Source organism: Malania oleifera, chromosome 11 (genome assembly GCF_029873635.1).
Source record: "Malania oleifera isolate guangnan ecotype guangnan chromosome 11, ASM2987363v1, whole genome shotgun sequence".
NCBI lineage: Eukaryota > Viridiplantae > Streptophyta > Magnoliopsida > Santalales > Ximeniaceae > Malania > Malania oleifera.
The window spans coordinates 63,132,807-63,148,041 of NC_080427.1; the positions used below are offsets into that span (position 1 = coordinate 63,132,807).

A 15,235-nucleotide genomic window follows, 5' to 3' on the forward strand; every position below is an offset into this window, starting at 1 on the left:
TGATTATATTGCCAAGGGTGTCTGAATTATTACTAGGCATGTATGTTTTATATTCATACTAATGCTGCTGTCGCATATTTGGTTTATCTGTTGCCCAACTGATGAAATGTTAATTTGAAAGAGCTTTTAGTTAGTAGAGAAAAACTAAAGTTGGAACTATAGGCTCATGCTAAAAGGCGGGCTTGATCAGCTGTATCTGCTGGTGCATAATTTGTGGTTGATTTGAAAATCCAATTCTATGGAATCTGAGGAAAATATGCTCTTGCAGTGGAATTTTTCTTGCAGATTCATGTCCCTGCAACTTAATTTCAATTCCAAGTCTATTGCTAGCAAACCAGCCAAGCTTGGCCATTGGATTGGTTCAATGGAATTTGAGAATACTCGCTAGTGCTTTTTTTTTTAATGGATTTGTATCAGCAATTGAATTTTAATTCCAAATCCCTTGTTATTCAAATCAACCAAACTCTGCCCTGGAATTTTAACAGTATTTGTTCTGGTCGTCAGTTATCTTGGAGCAAAGTTTTGTTGATTTAGCTGAGTTTTGTAGTTGTCAGGCCTGGCTAAACTGGCTACAACGATCAGAGTTGTGGTTGCCAGTGTGTTTTCTTTTAAATATTCACGATTGTTGGGCTAAATAATTATCTTAATTTGTTTAGCTCTCCATGCTTTCTGTAAGGTAGCTATACCTAATATATATATATTATGGAAGTTTAAACAAAAAACTGCAGCATTGTCATTCTAATGAGTGGCAATTCATTCAGAACATTGTTGACTCTGCTTGAATTTATAGCCATCTTCGATGATCTTTTGTTCTATGTTTCTCTTGAAGACTTTCTGTTTGTTTGTATGGAATTTAATTATGTAGGCAAAGCACTTGTCTTCACATGGCTTTTCACGATGCAGATATATTGAATATTTATCTTGTTTTCTGAATTTACTTTTTATTTTTCGGGCAATGCAAGGGCCATTCTTATGCGCGTGTATATGTTATGTGCACTTCACGTTATTGCCAGGAAAGAATATTGAATGGATAGAAATTTGATTTCTAAAATGATGTAAAGCTAATTAATTCTTGTAGTATTATTAAATCTTAGGCCATTTCATTATATAATGTATATATTAAATAGAACAAAGTAAAAATTACATGTGGATAATTACTTGTATCTTCATATACTTCTTGAAACAATAAAAATATATAATGTGCTTGTAAAAATAAATTAAGCATGTAAACCAGTGTACCTTATAGAACACATAGGCTGTGTTTGGAGAGTCCTTAGATTTTGATCTGTATTAGATTTGGATGAGATATAATATAAAAATTGTATTAAAGTTTGTCTAAATTCACCTAAATCAAAATTTGAGATTGAAATTTATGCTCCCAAACATAGTGATATGTAGAAATAAGATGGAATTGGACAGAATAAAATTAAAATTTTCATTTGATTTTGTCATGCTCACTTCAAATTTTCATTCCATTATGTTTTTGTCCCATTTCATTACATATATCAAACATGACATGTGTTTTTTTATACATAGAACATTGGTATGTTTTATTTTTTAAAATCAAAAGGTTTTGAATGTTTGATTACCACTTTACCTAAAAACTTAAGTTGGTAGATTGTAGGCCAACAATATATATCAAGCTTTAACACTCCCTCGCCGCATGTGCCGCTCGATAATACTTAATTTTTTTTTTAAATTATAGGCAACGAGACTAAAACCGAGGATCTCCTAGTAATCAGCTCCAGTACCATGTTAGATTACCACTTCACCTAAAAGCTTAAGCTATTAGGTTGTCAGCCAACAATGTATATCAAGCTTTAACATTGAAGAAGTTGTAAGAGTGCACCTTTCCCTGGCTCACCATGAGTACTTAAGAGTAAGATTTTCAAGAAATATGGATGCATGAAAAATGGTTTTGGGTTGCTTTCCAAGTTGTTTAAGGTTAAGACAAGTCGCTACTAAACTAGAGGAATTTGAACAAGTCTACACTACCCATCATCACCCATAAAGACAACCACCTCTGAATTTCAAGTGTTGCGTTATCATGCATGATGACAACTTGCATATAAGATTCAACTGTGGAAATTTAATGGACTGTTATTTCTTTACTATTTTAAGTTGATGCTGACTATTCTAAATGGACAATCTTAGATATTAGGAATCCAATTTGAATGAGTTTGTCATCTTACTTTTTAGAAAAGAAAAAGGAATTTTTTTTTTTTTTTGAGCCTGAGTTTACAAAGTCATTTTAAAATTATTTAGATCCAAGAATTGAGTAACAAATTGAAAAGGTAAATAAACTTTCGGAAAAAATTTCTTAGTATCTCAACTTGTCTTTTCGGATTCATATTTGAAAAACTAAGGCTCGTTTGGTTTTGAAAATTTTTCATTTTATAATTTTTAGTTTTTCAAAAATTTATTAAAGCTATAGCTTATCTTTTATTTTTTCAAGATTTATATTAAAAGAGTAGAAAAAAAAGAGTTTGTTGATTGTGCAATATATATATTTATATATATATTTATATATATATTATTTATAGATTTTAAAATAATCTAAAAAATACAACTTATTTTTTAATTTTTTAAATTGTATATAAGATAATATTTGGAATCATGGATTTTGGTACTTGAATTTAGATGTGTTAAATTATAAAAAACTCTATATATAATTCGTGCAAATTAAAATTTAAGATTTGAATTTCATGTTCTTAGAGTAAAGTAAGAGTTAGAAATTCAAAAAAAAAAAAATAAAAGTATATTTTTTCAAACTTTTTGTGTAAATTTGAAAAATTGAAAAACATGATAACATTTTTTATAATTATTTAAAAATTTAAAAATAAAAATAAAGGTGTTTCTTCAAGAAAATAGTGTTAAAATTGTTTATTATTTTTCATTTATTTTACACAAATTTCGTAAAAAATAAAAAAATAGATAAATTTTTTGTAATTATTTTAAAAATTAAAATGAAAAATTATTTTTCACAACTAAACATGCCCTACCATTTTATTTTTAAATTTTTTAACAGTCAATTAAAATTAATAATTAAATTGACTCGTAATGTACCATCAAACAAAGCATCGTGAGTACTAAATATGAAATCTCCTAATTATCGAACAAATGAAGTAAACAATGAAAAAAATGAGCTATAACCTAAGTACCAATAACAACAACTAAATAAGGCATATAATAAGCTAACTATATACTATTGAAATTAATATTTTGCTCATTCCTAAATTTGAACAAAGGAATTACCCAAATTTGCACAAAGGAATTACTAAAGCATTACAAAAGTAAAAAAAAAAAGAAAAGAAAAAAAAGAAATCACGTTGTTGACTAACAGACTCTTAGAATAATAGGTGGAGTCTTAAGTAACCCATCAAAGTGCATCCCAATATCTGCGCATGCACAACGAAAGGAAGTATACAAAATGATATGCATGATTTACTAGAAAACATACAAGTAAACTTCAACAAAACAAAGAAGTTCATTGAAAAGGATCTTAAGGCCAAGAAATATTCTAGGATTTTTTAATATTATTTGGATATTTCTAGATTTTCTTTTAAATTTTTTAAGGATTTCCCACAATTTTATCTCTTTTTTTTAAAGACTTCAATTTTTTTTTTTTGTGAAAATTTGAATTTTGTAGATATTTCTTGACTCTCCCATTTTCTAATGATTGTTTTTTGGAATTTTACTTTTTTTTGGTATACATTCAAGCATTTTTGTAAATTTCTTCCAAATTCTTAAATAAAAATTTTTTTATTAAAAAGGACATGGGTGACATGTGACATGCTCAAATAGTGATATGAGGTAGGAGTGATGTTATTTGCTAATGTCGTATTGACATTAGTGATTAGGCGAGAAGAAAAAAGTTTAAAGATGACATGTGGCAGCTGTTGGCGTTAACAAACCAACAAAATGATGCCACGTGGTATGCATAATGAAAATTAATTGTCACATCAGTGACGTATATAACCATTCCAATGACTAAAAGACAATGGATTGGATCAATGACAAGTGTCACCAAGCCAATAGGGGAACATCAGTGACTGGGGTTAGTTGCACGCCTATACACCAACTGAAAGTCGGTGATTGTGATAAGTGACATGTGTATCCAATCCAGTGACTGAAAACAACAAGGCAATGGATAAGTGACATGTGGGTGGGCAAGGTTGGCCTTGACGTCATGTTGATGTCAATAATCTACATAGGAAGGAGTCGAAGGGCTAGCAAGAGACACATGACATGGGGAGACTATGAGATTGGTTTAATCGGTCATTGAGCGGTCGATCCAATCACCCACTTTTAAGCAAAAAAGCAACACACTAGAGAGAGGGGTTGAACATTCTCATCTCCCTCCTTTCCTCTCTAAAGTAAAATCTTTGAGACCCTAAAAAATGAAAACCCGCTTTCATGCATTCTCCATGTCATGAGTTTCATTAGTGTTATATGATGCCACTAATGAGGAGCTTAAAAGCTTAATCAAGGATCAAACGGAAATGTCTATCATGTTGAATTGTTGCTTCTTGGTATGCCAATGAACACTTCTCCCAATCCCTCCTTGTCTTTCTTTTGAGATTTGCAATAAGAAGTGTTGGGTTCAGCTCTTTGCTTAGACTACGGTATTTGGGTGTTTAACTTTGAAATTTAGGGGTTTTGGCCATTTGACTCGATAGGGGATCTTTCCAAGGTTTGAAATTTTAATGTTAAGACCTTTTTATCTATTTCAATTTCAAGATTTGGGAGCTCTTATTTGGGTTAAGAATCTTGGGCTAAACACTTATAACCAAAATTTCTAATTTTTTCAAAATTTTGTTGGCAACCAAATGGGTAGGCCCATATTAAAATAGTTTCCCCTAAGTTGCCCTCTATTTGGATCAACTTGACTCAGATCCAAACTAATTTATTTGGGTCCTGCTCGAATTAAAATGGACCTACCTGAACCCTTATCTAGGTCAACCTGATCCAATTCAACTTTAACCTAATGAAAAGTATAGGGTTTTGTCACCTCTCCAACCATCTCTCCATTAGGTAGGATTTTTTTGGCCCAATCACTTATTTGTTGAGGAGAAACTAATTCAATTCGGAGTTGTTGATGTTTATACTGATCGATCATAGAAGAAAGATTCTAATTCAATTTGATTAAACTTTCTCTCTATTAATTTGGAAGTTCTTTTTAGATACAAGAAAATGCTTTAGTTCTAGAGCCAAAGATCGTAGTTCTCAAATAAGCAATTGAAAACATTCTGAAGCATCCTCAGAGGTCAAATCTAGGACTTGTACGGATCCATTAAGATCCATTCAAACTCAAGCAGAAACTCTTCTCACCTTAGGACTCCTTTTTTTTTTTTTTTTGTGGTTTTCTTAGTATCAAATCAAATTCTCCATCTTATGTATCTTAAGATTGAACAATCATTCCTATTTGGATTTTGAAAAGGAAGGTGTATTCCCAAGAGGAGGAGGGGGGGGGGGGGTGGGGGTGGGGGTGAACTAGGAATTCAAAATTTCTTTATACCCTCTTAAATTAATTATTTCTTAACTCTTTTTGGTTTCAGCAAACACACATAAAAAGTTGGTTTATAATCACAAGTTCAACAGAAAATTAATTTAGCTATAAACCTTTATGAATGAGAGTTCTAACTTGAATACTTCTTTCAACAATTTAGTTCAACCAGCCAAAATTCCCAAAACAAGATTCACAATATAGAATGAATTCAGCAATGCTTCCAAGATTTAGCACTTGAGTAACTCAAAGTAGAGTTTAAGTATGTAGCTGATAAAATCCCTGTATTAGTGAGCTTGATTTCTCAATATGAAGCACAATGTAAATTTCCAACACTCTTCTAAAAACTCAGAATTTAAATAAACTTTCAATTAATAAGTCTTGGGGTATTAACCAATCAACCTACTCCCTTATGATTTCCGCAATTTGTATTGATAAACCAATGTACTCCCTTTTTGGTTTTCGCAATCTCAAAGTCAAATTAATCTTCGGTTTATTTAATATCTAATCCACGTAGTTATTATGAACTAAAAAATTAAAATCCAACCACGCAGTTTATATGAGCTGAAAATTAAAGGAGCATAAGGAAAAGAGTGAGATGCGAGTTTTACGAGGTTCGGTTATGCTCGCCTACGTCCTTGCCTTAGCAAACACGCCCAAGGAAAACACTATACCACTCCTTTACGGGTAGAAGCAATCTTACACACTCGTTTGACGGGTAGGAGCAGCCTTTTACAATCCCTCCTTCAACTAATACCCCACGCTTGGTTTAACTATGATTCAAAGACCTGAGCCGTCTACAAAATAAGAAACAAATTTGGTTTACAAAGACACTCTCAACAAGAGCAGATTAGTACAACAATTAACCACTACAATATACTTCAATTCAAAAATAATAATTGAAAGCATTTGAAACCTTAGAAGTATATCACCGTGAACTTTCTTTCTAAATTGAAAGAATTCAGAGTAGGCTTAGAAATTTCATGAGAGATTCACAACAAAACTCAGTAAGGAACTTCAGAGAATTTGAGAGTAAAAGAGAGCTATGAGAGTTTTGAGAGCAAGAGAGCTTGTTTGTTGTGTATTGCTTAGTGTATGAATCCTTAGCCTTGGGTGGGGGGGGGGGAGGGGGTATTTATAGATGTTTAAATAATAATATTTCGTGTTCCCCAACTGACTTGAAGTGTTTCTCAAGTTTTCATAACATTTAGAATTCAAAAAATAAAATTTGGAAACTTCCCGTTATATTTAAAATTTGAAATCTTGAAGAGTCAATTGACTAGGAATAAAGAGTTAGTCACCTAGATTCATTAAAATACTAAAAATTTCAAATTCAGTAAGGAGTCAGTTGACTGGGAACAATGAGTCAGTCGCCTAGGTCCTCTCGGGTTCTCTCAAAATCAATCTATTTATTTTTCAGTCGCTTGGATTGGCTTTGTCAATTGCCTAGACAGACAAAAAATTGATTTTTCATTTTGTTTCCAATTTCTCTTTGCTCATTTGCTTTCCCCAAAATAATTTAAGATTTTTAAAAAATATTTTTCGGGATTTTTCAAAACATGGTCTCTAAGTCAATGAGTTTCCTAATGAGCTTCAAATTCAATCAAATTATTATTTGAATGAAGTACTTGCATAGAGACTCTCTTAAGATTTAATTTTATTCTAAGCTTAGAGTCTTCATGCTTGTCATTTGTTTAGTCCATCTTGCCTCTAAGTTTCAATTTTTTAACCTTTCATCAATTCTCTAAACTTTCATCAAGGTGTCTTTGGAATATGTTCTTTGAGTTTTCATTTTTTTTTTCATGTATTCTTGCAATGAACTTTGTGATAACTTTGAACTTAAGCTTAAAAACCTGATTCCTGAAGTATCATCACTTTCAACAAAATATGTTAAATTACCTTTTATTTGTTATCATCAAAATAAGATTAGTAAGTCATGTTAGGCCAACAAATTTCACATGATCTACTCAAAACCTACAATTAGATTGAGAATTGTAGACAAAAACAAGACATTGAAATGTCGTTGAAAGTGTAATTCTATGTGATTGTGCTACGCAAATATATTGAGATCCCCACATGTACAACTAAAACCTATTAATATATCTCTAAATTTATATTTTATTTCACCCTATATATATGCCAAATCAATTATTCACATTAACTTCATCTGTGATTACTAAAATGATATTGAATTTTTTTTTTTTTACTAAAAGAGAGCGACACTTCCATTTATTTATTAATAAATCCTCACTTTTGACGGAGGAATACCGTGATTACAAGATAAGTAAAAGGGAGATTGTATAAAAATAAAATAAAACTCTCACAGAAACAACACCAGCAACCAACCAAATCAGGATAACAAAACTTAACAAAGCTAACAAAGAAGATAGAGACACAAAAACAATCATAAACAAATCAAAATTCACCAAATAAAACTCGAGGGTTGAACTAATGAAGAACGAAAGTGAGACCCCACCTATCCATCCGAAAAATACCTTTTAGATAATGTGGTAGAATGTGTTATTTTTCGTAGATTATATTGTTTCCCATTTCTCCTTCTTTAACAAGAAAATTAGTCGCACTATTACCTTCCCTATATTAATGTGTCAACATTAATGAACATAATTTTCACATATCAAGCATCATACACACAACTATCATGCTTAAATTTGAACCTCGAGATAATGAAATACGCCCCTATTCCCGTTTGTTTAATCATTTAGGAGAAAGAGTAAGCTCTCCCATATTGCTTTATGAATTCTATTAATATTCTCCAGGTTTTGAGTTTTCTATCCTCTTCTCTTTTTTTGATTTCCCTTGAATTCTCTCTGAAGACCCCCTTCAAAAATGCCAAAGAGCCATTTCTGCAAGCAATTTTCAGACAGTTGGTGCCAAAGAATCAAAGTGTCCCACGCATTGTATACTTGCTTGTATGATGTCATTCAACAAAATTATAATTAAATTTTTTTTACATAAAAATCAAGTTGTAAATTTCTTGGTATATACAATATTCAGCCGTAGCCGCTCCTATATAATGGGTGAGGTATTGTAATATAATAAGAGAAGCCACCGTTTTGGTGACCACAAGAGTGTTTGTCATCGTTCCCTTTTTCTAAAAAGTAGTCACTACTTGAGTCATAATGACGTGTACAATGTTGTTCAAAGATAATATATATATATATATATATATATATTTTTTTTTTTTGAAATTCAAAGAATTGATTGAGCATGGTCACTAAAAAAAAATAAAATACTTGATTTAAGGAAGGCTAGGTTGGAAATAAACTAAATTTCCATTTTATTAATTATATGGCTTCTATATTTAGTTTTTTTTAATGTAAAAAACCTTAACCCTATGTTTGAGTAAGCCTTGAATTTGAATTTGTATTAAATTTAAATAAGATATAATATAAAATTGTATTGAGTTTAATATATCTATCGGTCCATTAAAAGTTCATAATAGAGTTGGATTATACAAGAACATAGCCTATCTCCCCACCTTAACCCTTTTCTATCCTGCCAAAGTCTCTTCATTGCACACTTCAGCAAAACTAAAATTTCAAGCTTCAAATTTAGATGAGAAAATTTTAAACAAAACTTGTTATCCAGTTTTACACAAATCCAAATATTAATTCAAAACTCTGAACTCCCAAGTAGGCAGGCACCTCTTCTTTCAACTGTGGCCTAAAGCCTTACCAAGCCCTCGCAAGATATTTTTGAAGGCTTCCAGAAAAATATTAATTTATGTTTATTTCATGAATGAAAATGATGGAACAGAAAAACCATTACACAGAAATATATTAGTTTAATACAGAAAATTATATTAAAAAAAAGAAGAAACATACTACCATTCTAAGACAAATGAATACAATACACAGTTACACACATGTATTTTCAGTGTCGGGCGCAAGCATACTAGGCAGTTGGTTCTTATAACATGTCTAAAATTTGTAAGATGAAGGGAATTGGTGAAAATATCTAGCTATCGAGATGAGTTCAAATACAGTTACAAATTATCTTTGATGCAGTCAATCCGACTCACAAAAACTGTTGCCAGGGGGGTAATGCTGAAATACCAATGAAGACATTGATCTGCAATATATGAGTCCAATGTTTCTTTGAGAAGATGCCAACAGAAGCAAATAGCAGATAATCTGGCACTGTATCAGATCACAGATGAGCATGCATTGGCTGCGTAGCATAAAATTTACCATGAGGATCATTGGAGCAAGTGTGACTTCTGCCACAATCTGATAGGAGTGAAGATTACACCACCTGCAAATGGCATTTGGAAAACTGGGACATTGTTCTCTGGCTTAAGTTTCCATTTACACCTCCATTCTAACCTTCAGAGCCATTTCTGAAGGGATTTCTCCGACTTTCTCTTCTTTTGTGCCCACACAGGTCCATAAATTGCCAAATGTGTCCGTCCAAATCGTCGACCACCAATCTACACTTCCACATTGGCAGTTAAGAAAGACATTAGGGAAATTGCTTTTCATCAAACAATGGATACATACGAAGCTGTTTGATCATAGTGCAACTCCTCATTCAACCATTCCTGGTCTTAACCTTCAAATTTAACATCCACTACAAAATTTTCATAGAAATATGGGGTGCAAATTGTCACCAGTTATAAATGCCACTCACTGGCGTTTTCTGTGTGCAGACTGTAGACAAGTAAATACTGTTGAAATACCTTTATAAGACTCCCACATGAATCCAACATGTCAGTTCTTAGAGGATATTCCACTACCTGTACGCCATAAAAGTTTGGGAAGTAAGGTAACATCCCAAGAATGTGCAGACATAGGAGTTCAAGTAGCAGAAGTACTATACAACTCACTATAAAAGTATCTTCCCCAATTAACGACGACTTTGAAATTTGACCCATCAGCACCTCATAATCGACTTCTGTATAGGGTGGTGTAACGCTAATGTAATCAAATGCTGCATGTGCATCTAAACACAACCAAATATTAGTTTCTTTAATGAAATGCAAAAGAATGTGAATTATAGATAACAGATCTAAAATCATAAACAACAATAAAAAGTGCATTGGATTAATCAGCAGTAGCGGTGGTTCTGAAATGTTAGCACATTGCCCAGTTGACAACTTGCAAGTGTTGACACTATCTGACATTATAAATATGCCCATGCTTATTTGCCTGTGAGATGTGCTGAAAAATTCGTAAAGCATTTTAAAAGGTGAATGTGTTCGTAATTATTAAATTTATTCACCATTTATAATATATGCTGCACAAATTATCAAGACATGCTGACTAAAAATATTAGGACCAAAAATCGTTTAACTTCAAATTTCTAACTAACCCTAAACTGATTAACAATAACCCTTTGACATCACCATTGAAGGCAGCCATCCAAGGATTCTGCATACATGCACATGCAAGAGCACATTTACACACACCCAGAAGTTCAGGAGTTGCCATGGTGGCAAGTTCTATCAATGAGCTTGTTCCTTCTCGTTGCAGAGGGCTCAGCCATCCAGTGTTGCACCACATTTTTTCAGCAGTAACAAGACATCAGAACATAAAACAATTTCAGCTATGCCACATAAGATATATACTGGGCTAGAAAGGTTGCCACAGTGTAACCATTTAATACTACATCCTTTTCCTCAAGATTTTATGATCCTAACAAAGGGTAAAACAAATTGGTGAGATATTTGGATTTTTTCTGGTCTGGAAATTTGTCATTACACTTCAACACAAAGCAAATATAACGGAGACAGGATGAAGTTCTGTTCATTTATTTATTACATTCCAACTGCCCAGGCAGATTAAATCATGTACTGTGAGACTGATGATCATTGTTCATTTGGTCTGAATGCTTTTCAATTAAATGAAAGAACTTAAAACATGATTCTTTATTCAAGCCTACACAATAGGTTGCTCCATATACCATCAATAGAACACAGGAAAAAAAAAAATTGCACTTGGCATCCTAACTGCAGTATTTGGGGTAAAATAATCTGTCTATTAACCTGGATTATTCCTTGAGAGAGAGAGAGGTTACTAAAGATAGGTAAAGAGAGGGAGAGAAAGAAAGGCACATACCTGCAAATTGTTCTGCTTGTTTCAAGAAATTTTCAACACGGACAGCATGTATGGCAGAAACATCTAGAAAGCCAGTCCATTCTAAATTTGGTCGTAGAACATTTGAAACTACCCAAGGATCCATCTCAACAAAATGCACCTAGGAGTTTGCAAATGCAGACAGTCATAATTTCAGGGGAAATCCCAAAAACGTTACTACTGGGATGATTTGAAGGATACACCAGAAATCTAGTGGCAAATTTTGAGACTCTAGTCCAAACTCCAACCTCAAATATCATCAAAAGCTTTACACAATGATAGTGAATTTAGCAATAACTAATTGGCATGCTGAGTGGATAAACTTTTTTGGAAAAACACCATATCTCACAGTACCAAAATATATTTGGCTTAATGGTACATACCTCGGAACAACCTCTGCTGAGAGCTTCAATTCCAACAGATCCTGTACCACTATACAAATCCAACCAGCGACCAGGCCTCAAGGATGCAGGACAGCCACCAGCCACCTGAACAAAGCTTCATAAATTATTTTAACCAACACTAGAAGCATTAAAAAGTAGACCCACGAGATTTGAATGATAGCTAGAAGCCTGTCATTACCAGCTCCAGACATCAATAAATATTTAACAATGAGAAAATGTTTTGCTCTTAAGAAATATAAGGTACAACTATTACCTGCAAAATATCAAAGGCTGCACCTTTCACAACTTCCATCATTGGGCGTACATCCATGCCCTTTGGTGAGAGCAACTTCTTCCTTCGAGCCTTCCCTCCAAGCACCTGCACAGGCCAACATATTTGTTGGTATTACATTCTGCATAGGCAAACTATGTGTTTGCTATACAATGAAAAAGACACATATATCATCCCACAACATTGAATGACTCAATAGTATTTGACATGGCATTTGAGCGCATAAAACAACATCCTATAAACAAAACTTCTTTAGCATAAGTGAATCTTTAGCAAGGGTAAATCTCAAACTAGTTGCTTATGTAAACCTTATTTTCACATTTAAAAAACTGATTGCATTTAAGAAAACTGCAACTAACACTAGATGGACGCATGAATTTCACGGTTTCAATTTGGATTTGTGTGAAATTGGAAGAAACTCTATACAATTTTGTACAACATTTTATAAAAAATCCAGACAAATCCAAATTTCATGCTCCCAAACATACAGTTAGAGTTCTGATTTTTATAATTTTCATTTTATAAGCACCAATCTTGCTAATGATGTGAAAACGCAACTTGCTCATTGAAGTTTCATTTCACATTTTTAGAAAAACATAAATTTACTGGCAGCATTTTATGAAAGCACAGATTTACAACTTACAAATTATATATGATTCTTGTAGTAATTCATTAAGCATGCCTGCACGTCATCATTCAATCAATAAAAATCTAAACTTAGATCTACAGATTTATAAATGAAGAGATAAAAAACTCCTCTCCCCCCTCCCCCCAAACAAAATTCTTCAAATTCTTGGAGAAAAACAATTTTTGATAAGTTGTTGACCCCTCTGCCAAGATTTTCGTTTGTTAATTTCTAGATTTGGTGTGCCAATTCATGACAATAAAAATGAACTGAATGACTAACTAAGTGATTTAAAAAACGCACCACACTGCCCTTGATACCAGGACCGTTTATGCATGACCCCTCTGCCAAGATTTTCGTTTGTTAATTTCTTGATTTGGTGTGCCAATTCATGACAATAAAAATGAACTGAATGACTAACTAAGTGATTTAAAAAACGCACCGACACTGCCCTTGATACCACGACCGTTTATGCATGATCGTGTATCCATTAGCAATTCCAAGCCAATATTAACTTACTATTTATTGTTTAATTACTGTAATTAACTATAAAAAAAATACAACATTGGAAGCAATATTAGCATACCTGAAGCAGCTTGTGGGTTTCTCGCGGCGGCCGAGGTTCCTCCAGAGTAGCCTGCTTCCCTCTACCTGTCCTTTGCAGTTCCTTTCTCCTTCTCGACTATCATATTTAAAAATGACCAGGCGAACCAAAATCACAACCCGGGGAGGGCGCTGTGTGGAATTAAAGAGCAAAGAGAGAGAGAGAGAGAGAGAGAGAGAGAGAGAGAGAGAGAGAACCTTTGGAGAAGATTCAGACAAGGACTCATCAGCATCGAAACCGTATCGCTCAAGTAACACTCGCTTCTCATCGATCGAGAGTCCGTTTCTCGATTCTGATAGGATAATACACATACATGAGTTCCGCAAGACAAGAATGCAAGAAAATTTTCATCGAATTGAACAAGTAGAAGAAACGAAGCGGTTACCGTAAGAGAAAACGACGATAGATGGACGTCGAACGAAGTTCTTCGACGAGAAGTTGAAGAGAGGAAGATTGGGAGAAGACGAGCCAAAGTTTGTTCTGACGGTGACCCCCATTGGAGAGAGGATTGGAGGCATAGAAGATGATGAAACCGCCATTACTATTTGAACTGGCGCAAAATCCCTAGCTTAAAGTTACAGCACTGTACACGAACAGCAAGTCGATAACGATAATGGCGATTTTGAAATTTGGGAATATAACATTATATTTCTTAACTTCTCATTTTGCACATAATAATAATAATAATAATTATTATTATTATTATTATGCTCTCTCTCTCTCTCTCTCTCTCTCACACACACACACACACACACACACACAAACACACACAATCACCCTAGACCTTGACTTTTTAGTGCTTTTTTTATTTCTTTTTCTTATAAAACTTTTTAGCATATATCGTTTGTTAATATTTTCATTAGGGATATGAAATCTCCAAATAATTTGATGTTGGTGATATCGATTTATTTTGTGGCATATAAGGTTTAGGTTACTTAAATTAAAAAATTAGTTAAAACGAATGAAGTAGGGTTGTTGGTAAGATTTTCAAAAGTAACTTTTGATTTTAATTTACTAGTTAAGTATTTATTCAAGTTACTTCATTTGAACTTTCAAAAATAGAATTGCGTATCGTAATTAAGTCTAACCTTATTAATAAAAAAATATGGCAATCAATCTTTCCTCCTAGCAATTGACTAAAAAGGATATTTTGCCACTCTTGCAGAAGTGTTCAAATCCTCATTGAATTATAGGCTATTTCTTGCAATTATGATTTTTTTTTTTTGTGCCGTTCAAATTTAAATTGCGATTATGAGTGCATAATTTTATTTGCATATTTCTCTCTAATTTGACATTATGACAAGTACTCCTTCATCCAAGGTTTATTTTCATTACTTTCAACTGTGCATTTAGATTAATTATGTAAGTTTAAAAATCATGACCATTAGGACCTATTAATATTTTTATTATTGTTAATATAATAAATTCATTAATGCATTTAGATTAATTTGAAGTTAAAATATCATGATCATTAGATTCTGTCTATTTTGTTTTCGTTGCAAACATTTGTTTTGTGCTCATTTTTTTTTACCTACTTTTGTCTTCAATGCATACTTGATTCTACATTGAATGGAACATGGATAGATTGCGATAGGCAACGGGAATGATTATTTGGTTGATGAGAGGCTTTTAAAGGTAATGTCCACATTGATAATGTCGGCCCAGATGTTATTGGACTCTTTCACTTATTTTTTTTTTTCTCTACAAAATAATAATCTTGGTAAGATGCA

General features: G+C 32.8%; 1 protein-coding gene across 6 annotated transcripts; it reads right to left on the reverse strand.

Annotated features, from left to right (window-relative positions):
• Positions 1-9,304: 9,304 nt before the first annotated feature.
• LOC131168289 (uncharacterized) lies at positions 9,305-14,176 on the reverse strand. Of its 6 annotated transcripts, none has more exons than XR_009140276.1 (10): positions 13,891-14,145; positions 13,703-13,797; positions 13,488-13,583; positions 12,259-12,363; positions 11,985-12,089; positions 11,584-11,722; positions 10,353-10,456; positions 10,206-10,262; positions 9,782-9,956; positions 9,305-9,697 (listed from the first exon to the last, which is right to left on the reverse strand). XR_009140276.1 is itself a non-coding variant. In XM_058127612.1 (9 exons), exons 1-9 carry the CDS (start codon positions 14,042-14,044, stop codon positions 9,855-9,857), a joined length of 969 nt encoding a protein of 322 aa, XP_057983595.1. In that variant the 5' UTR covers positions 14,045-14,176; the 3' UTR covers positions 9,305-9,854. The 6 variants fall into 6 exon arrangements, 3 of the variants coding, with proteins under 3 accessions (XP_057983595.1, XP_057983596.1, XP_057983594.1); XR_009140275.1 differs by having other exon boundaries at positions 10,353-10,468; positions 13,891-14,125; XR_009140274.1 differs by having other exon boundaries at positions 9,305-9,598; positions 9,718-9,956; positions 10,353-10,468; positions 13,891-14,125.
• Between the last annotated feature and the right edge of the window lie 1,059 nt (positions 14,177-15,235).

Bases quoted from the DNA above. Each gene is read 5' to 3' on its own strand.
- LOC131168289 (XM_058127611.1), bottom strand. From the start codon at position 14,044: ATGGCGGTTTCATCATCTTCTATGCCTCCAATCCTCTCTCCAATGGGG. The intron at 12,364-13,487 runs GTATGCTAATAT...TGGCCTGTGCAG, and splicing joins AAACCCACAAGCTGCTTCAG to GTGCTTGGAGGGAAGGCTCG. The intron at 10,457-11,583 runs GTATGTGCCTTT...ATGCACATGCAG, and splicing joins ACAAGCAGAACAATTTGCAG to CATTTGATTACATTAGCGTT.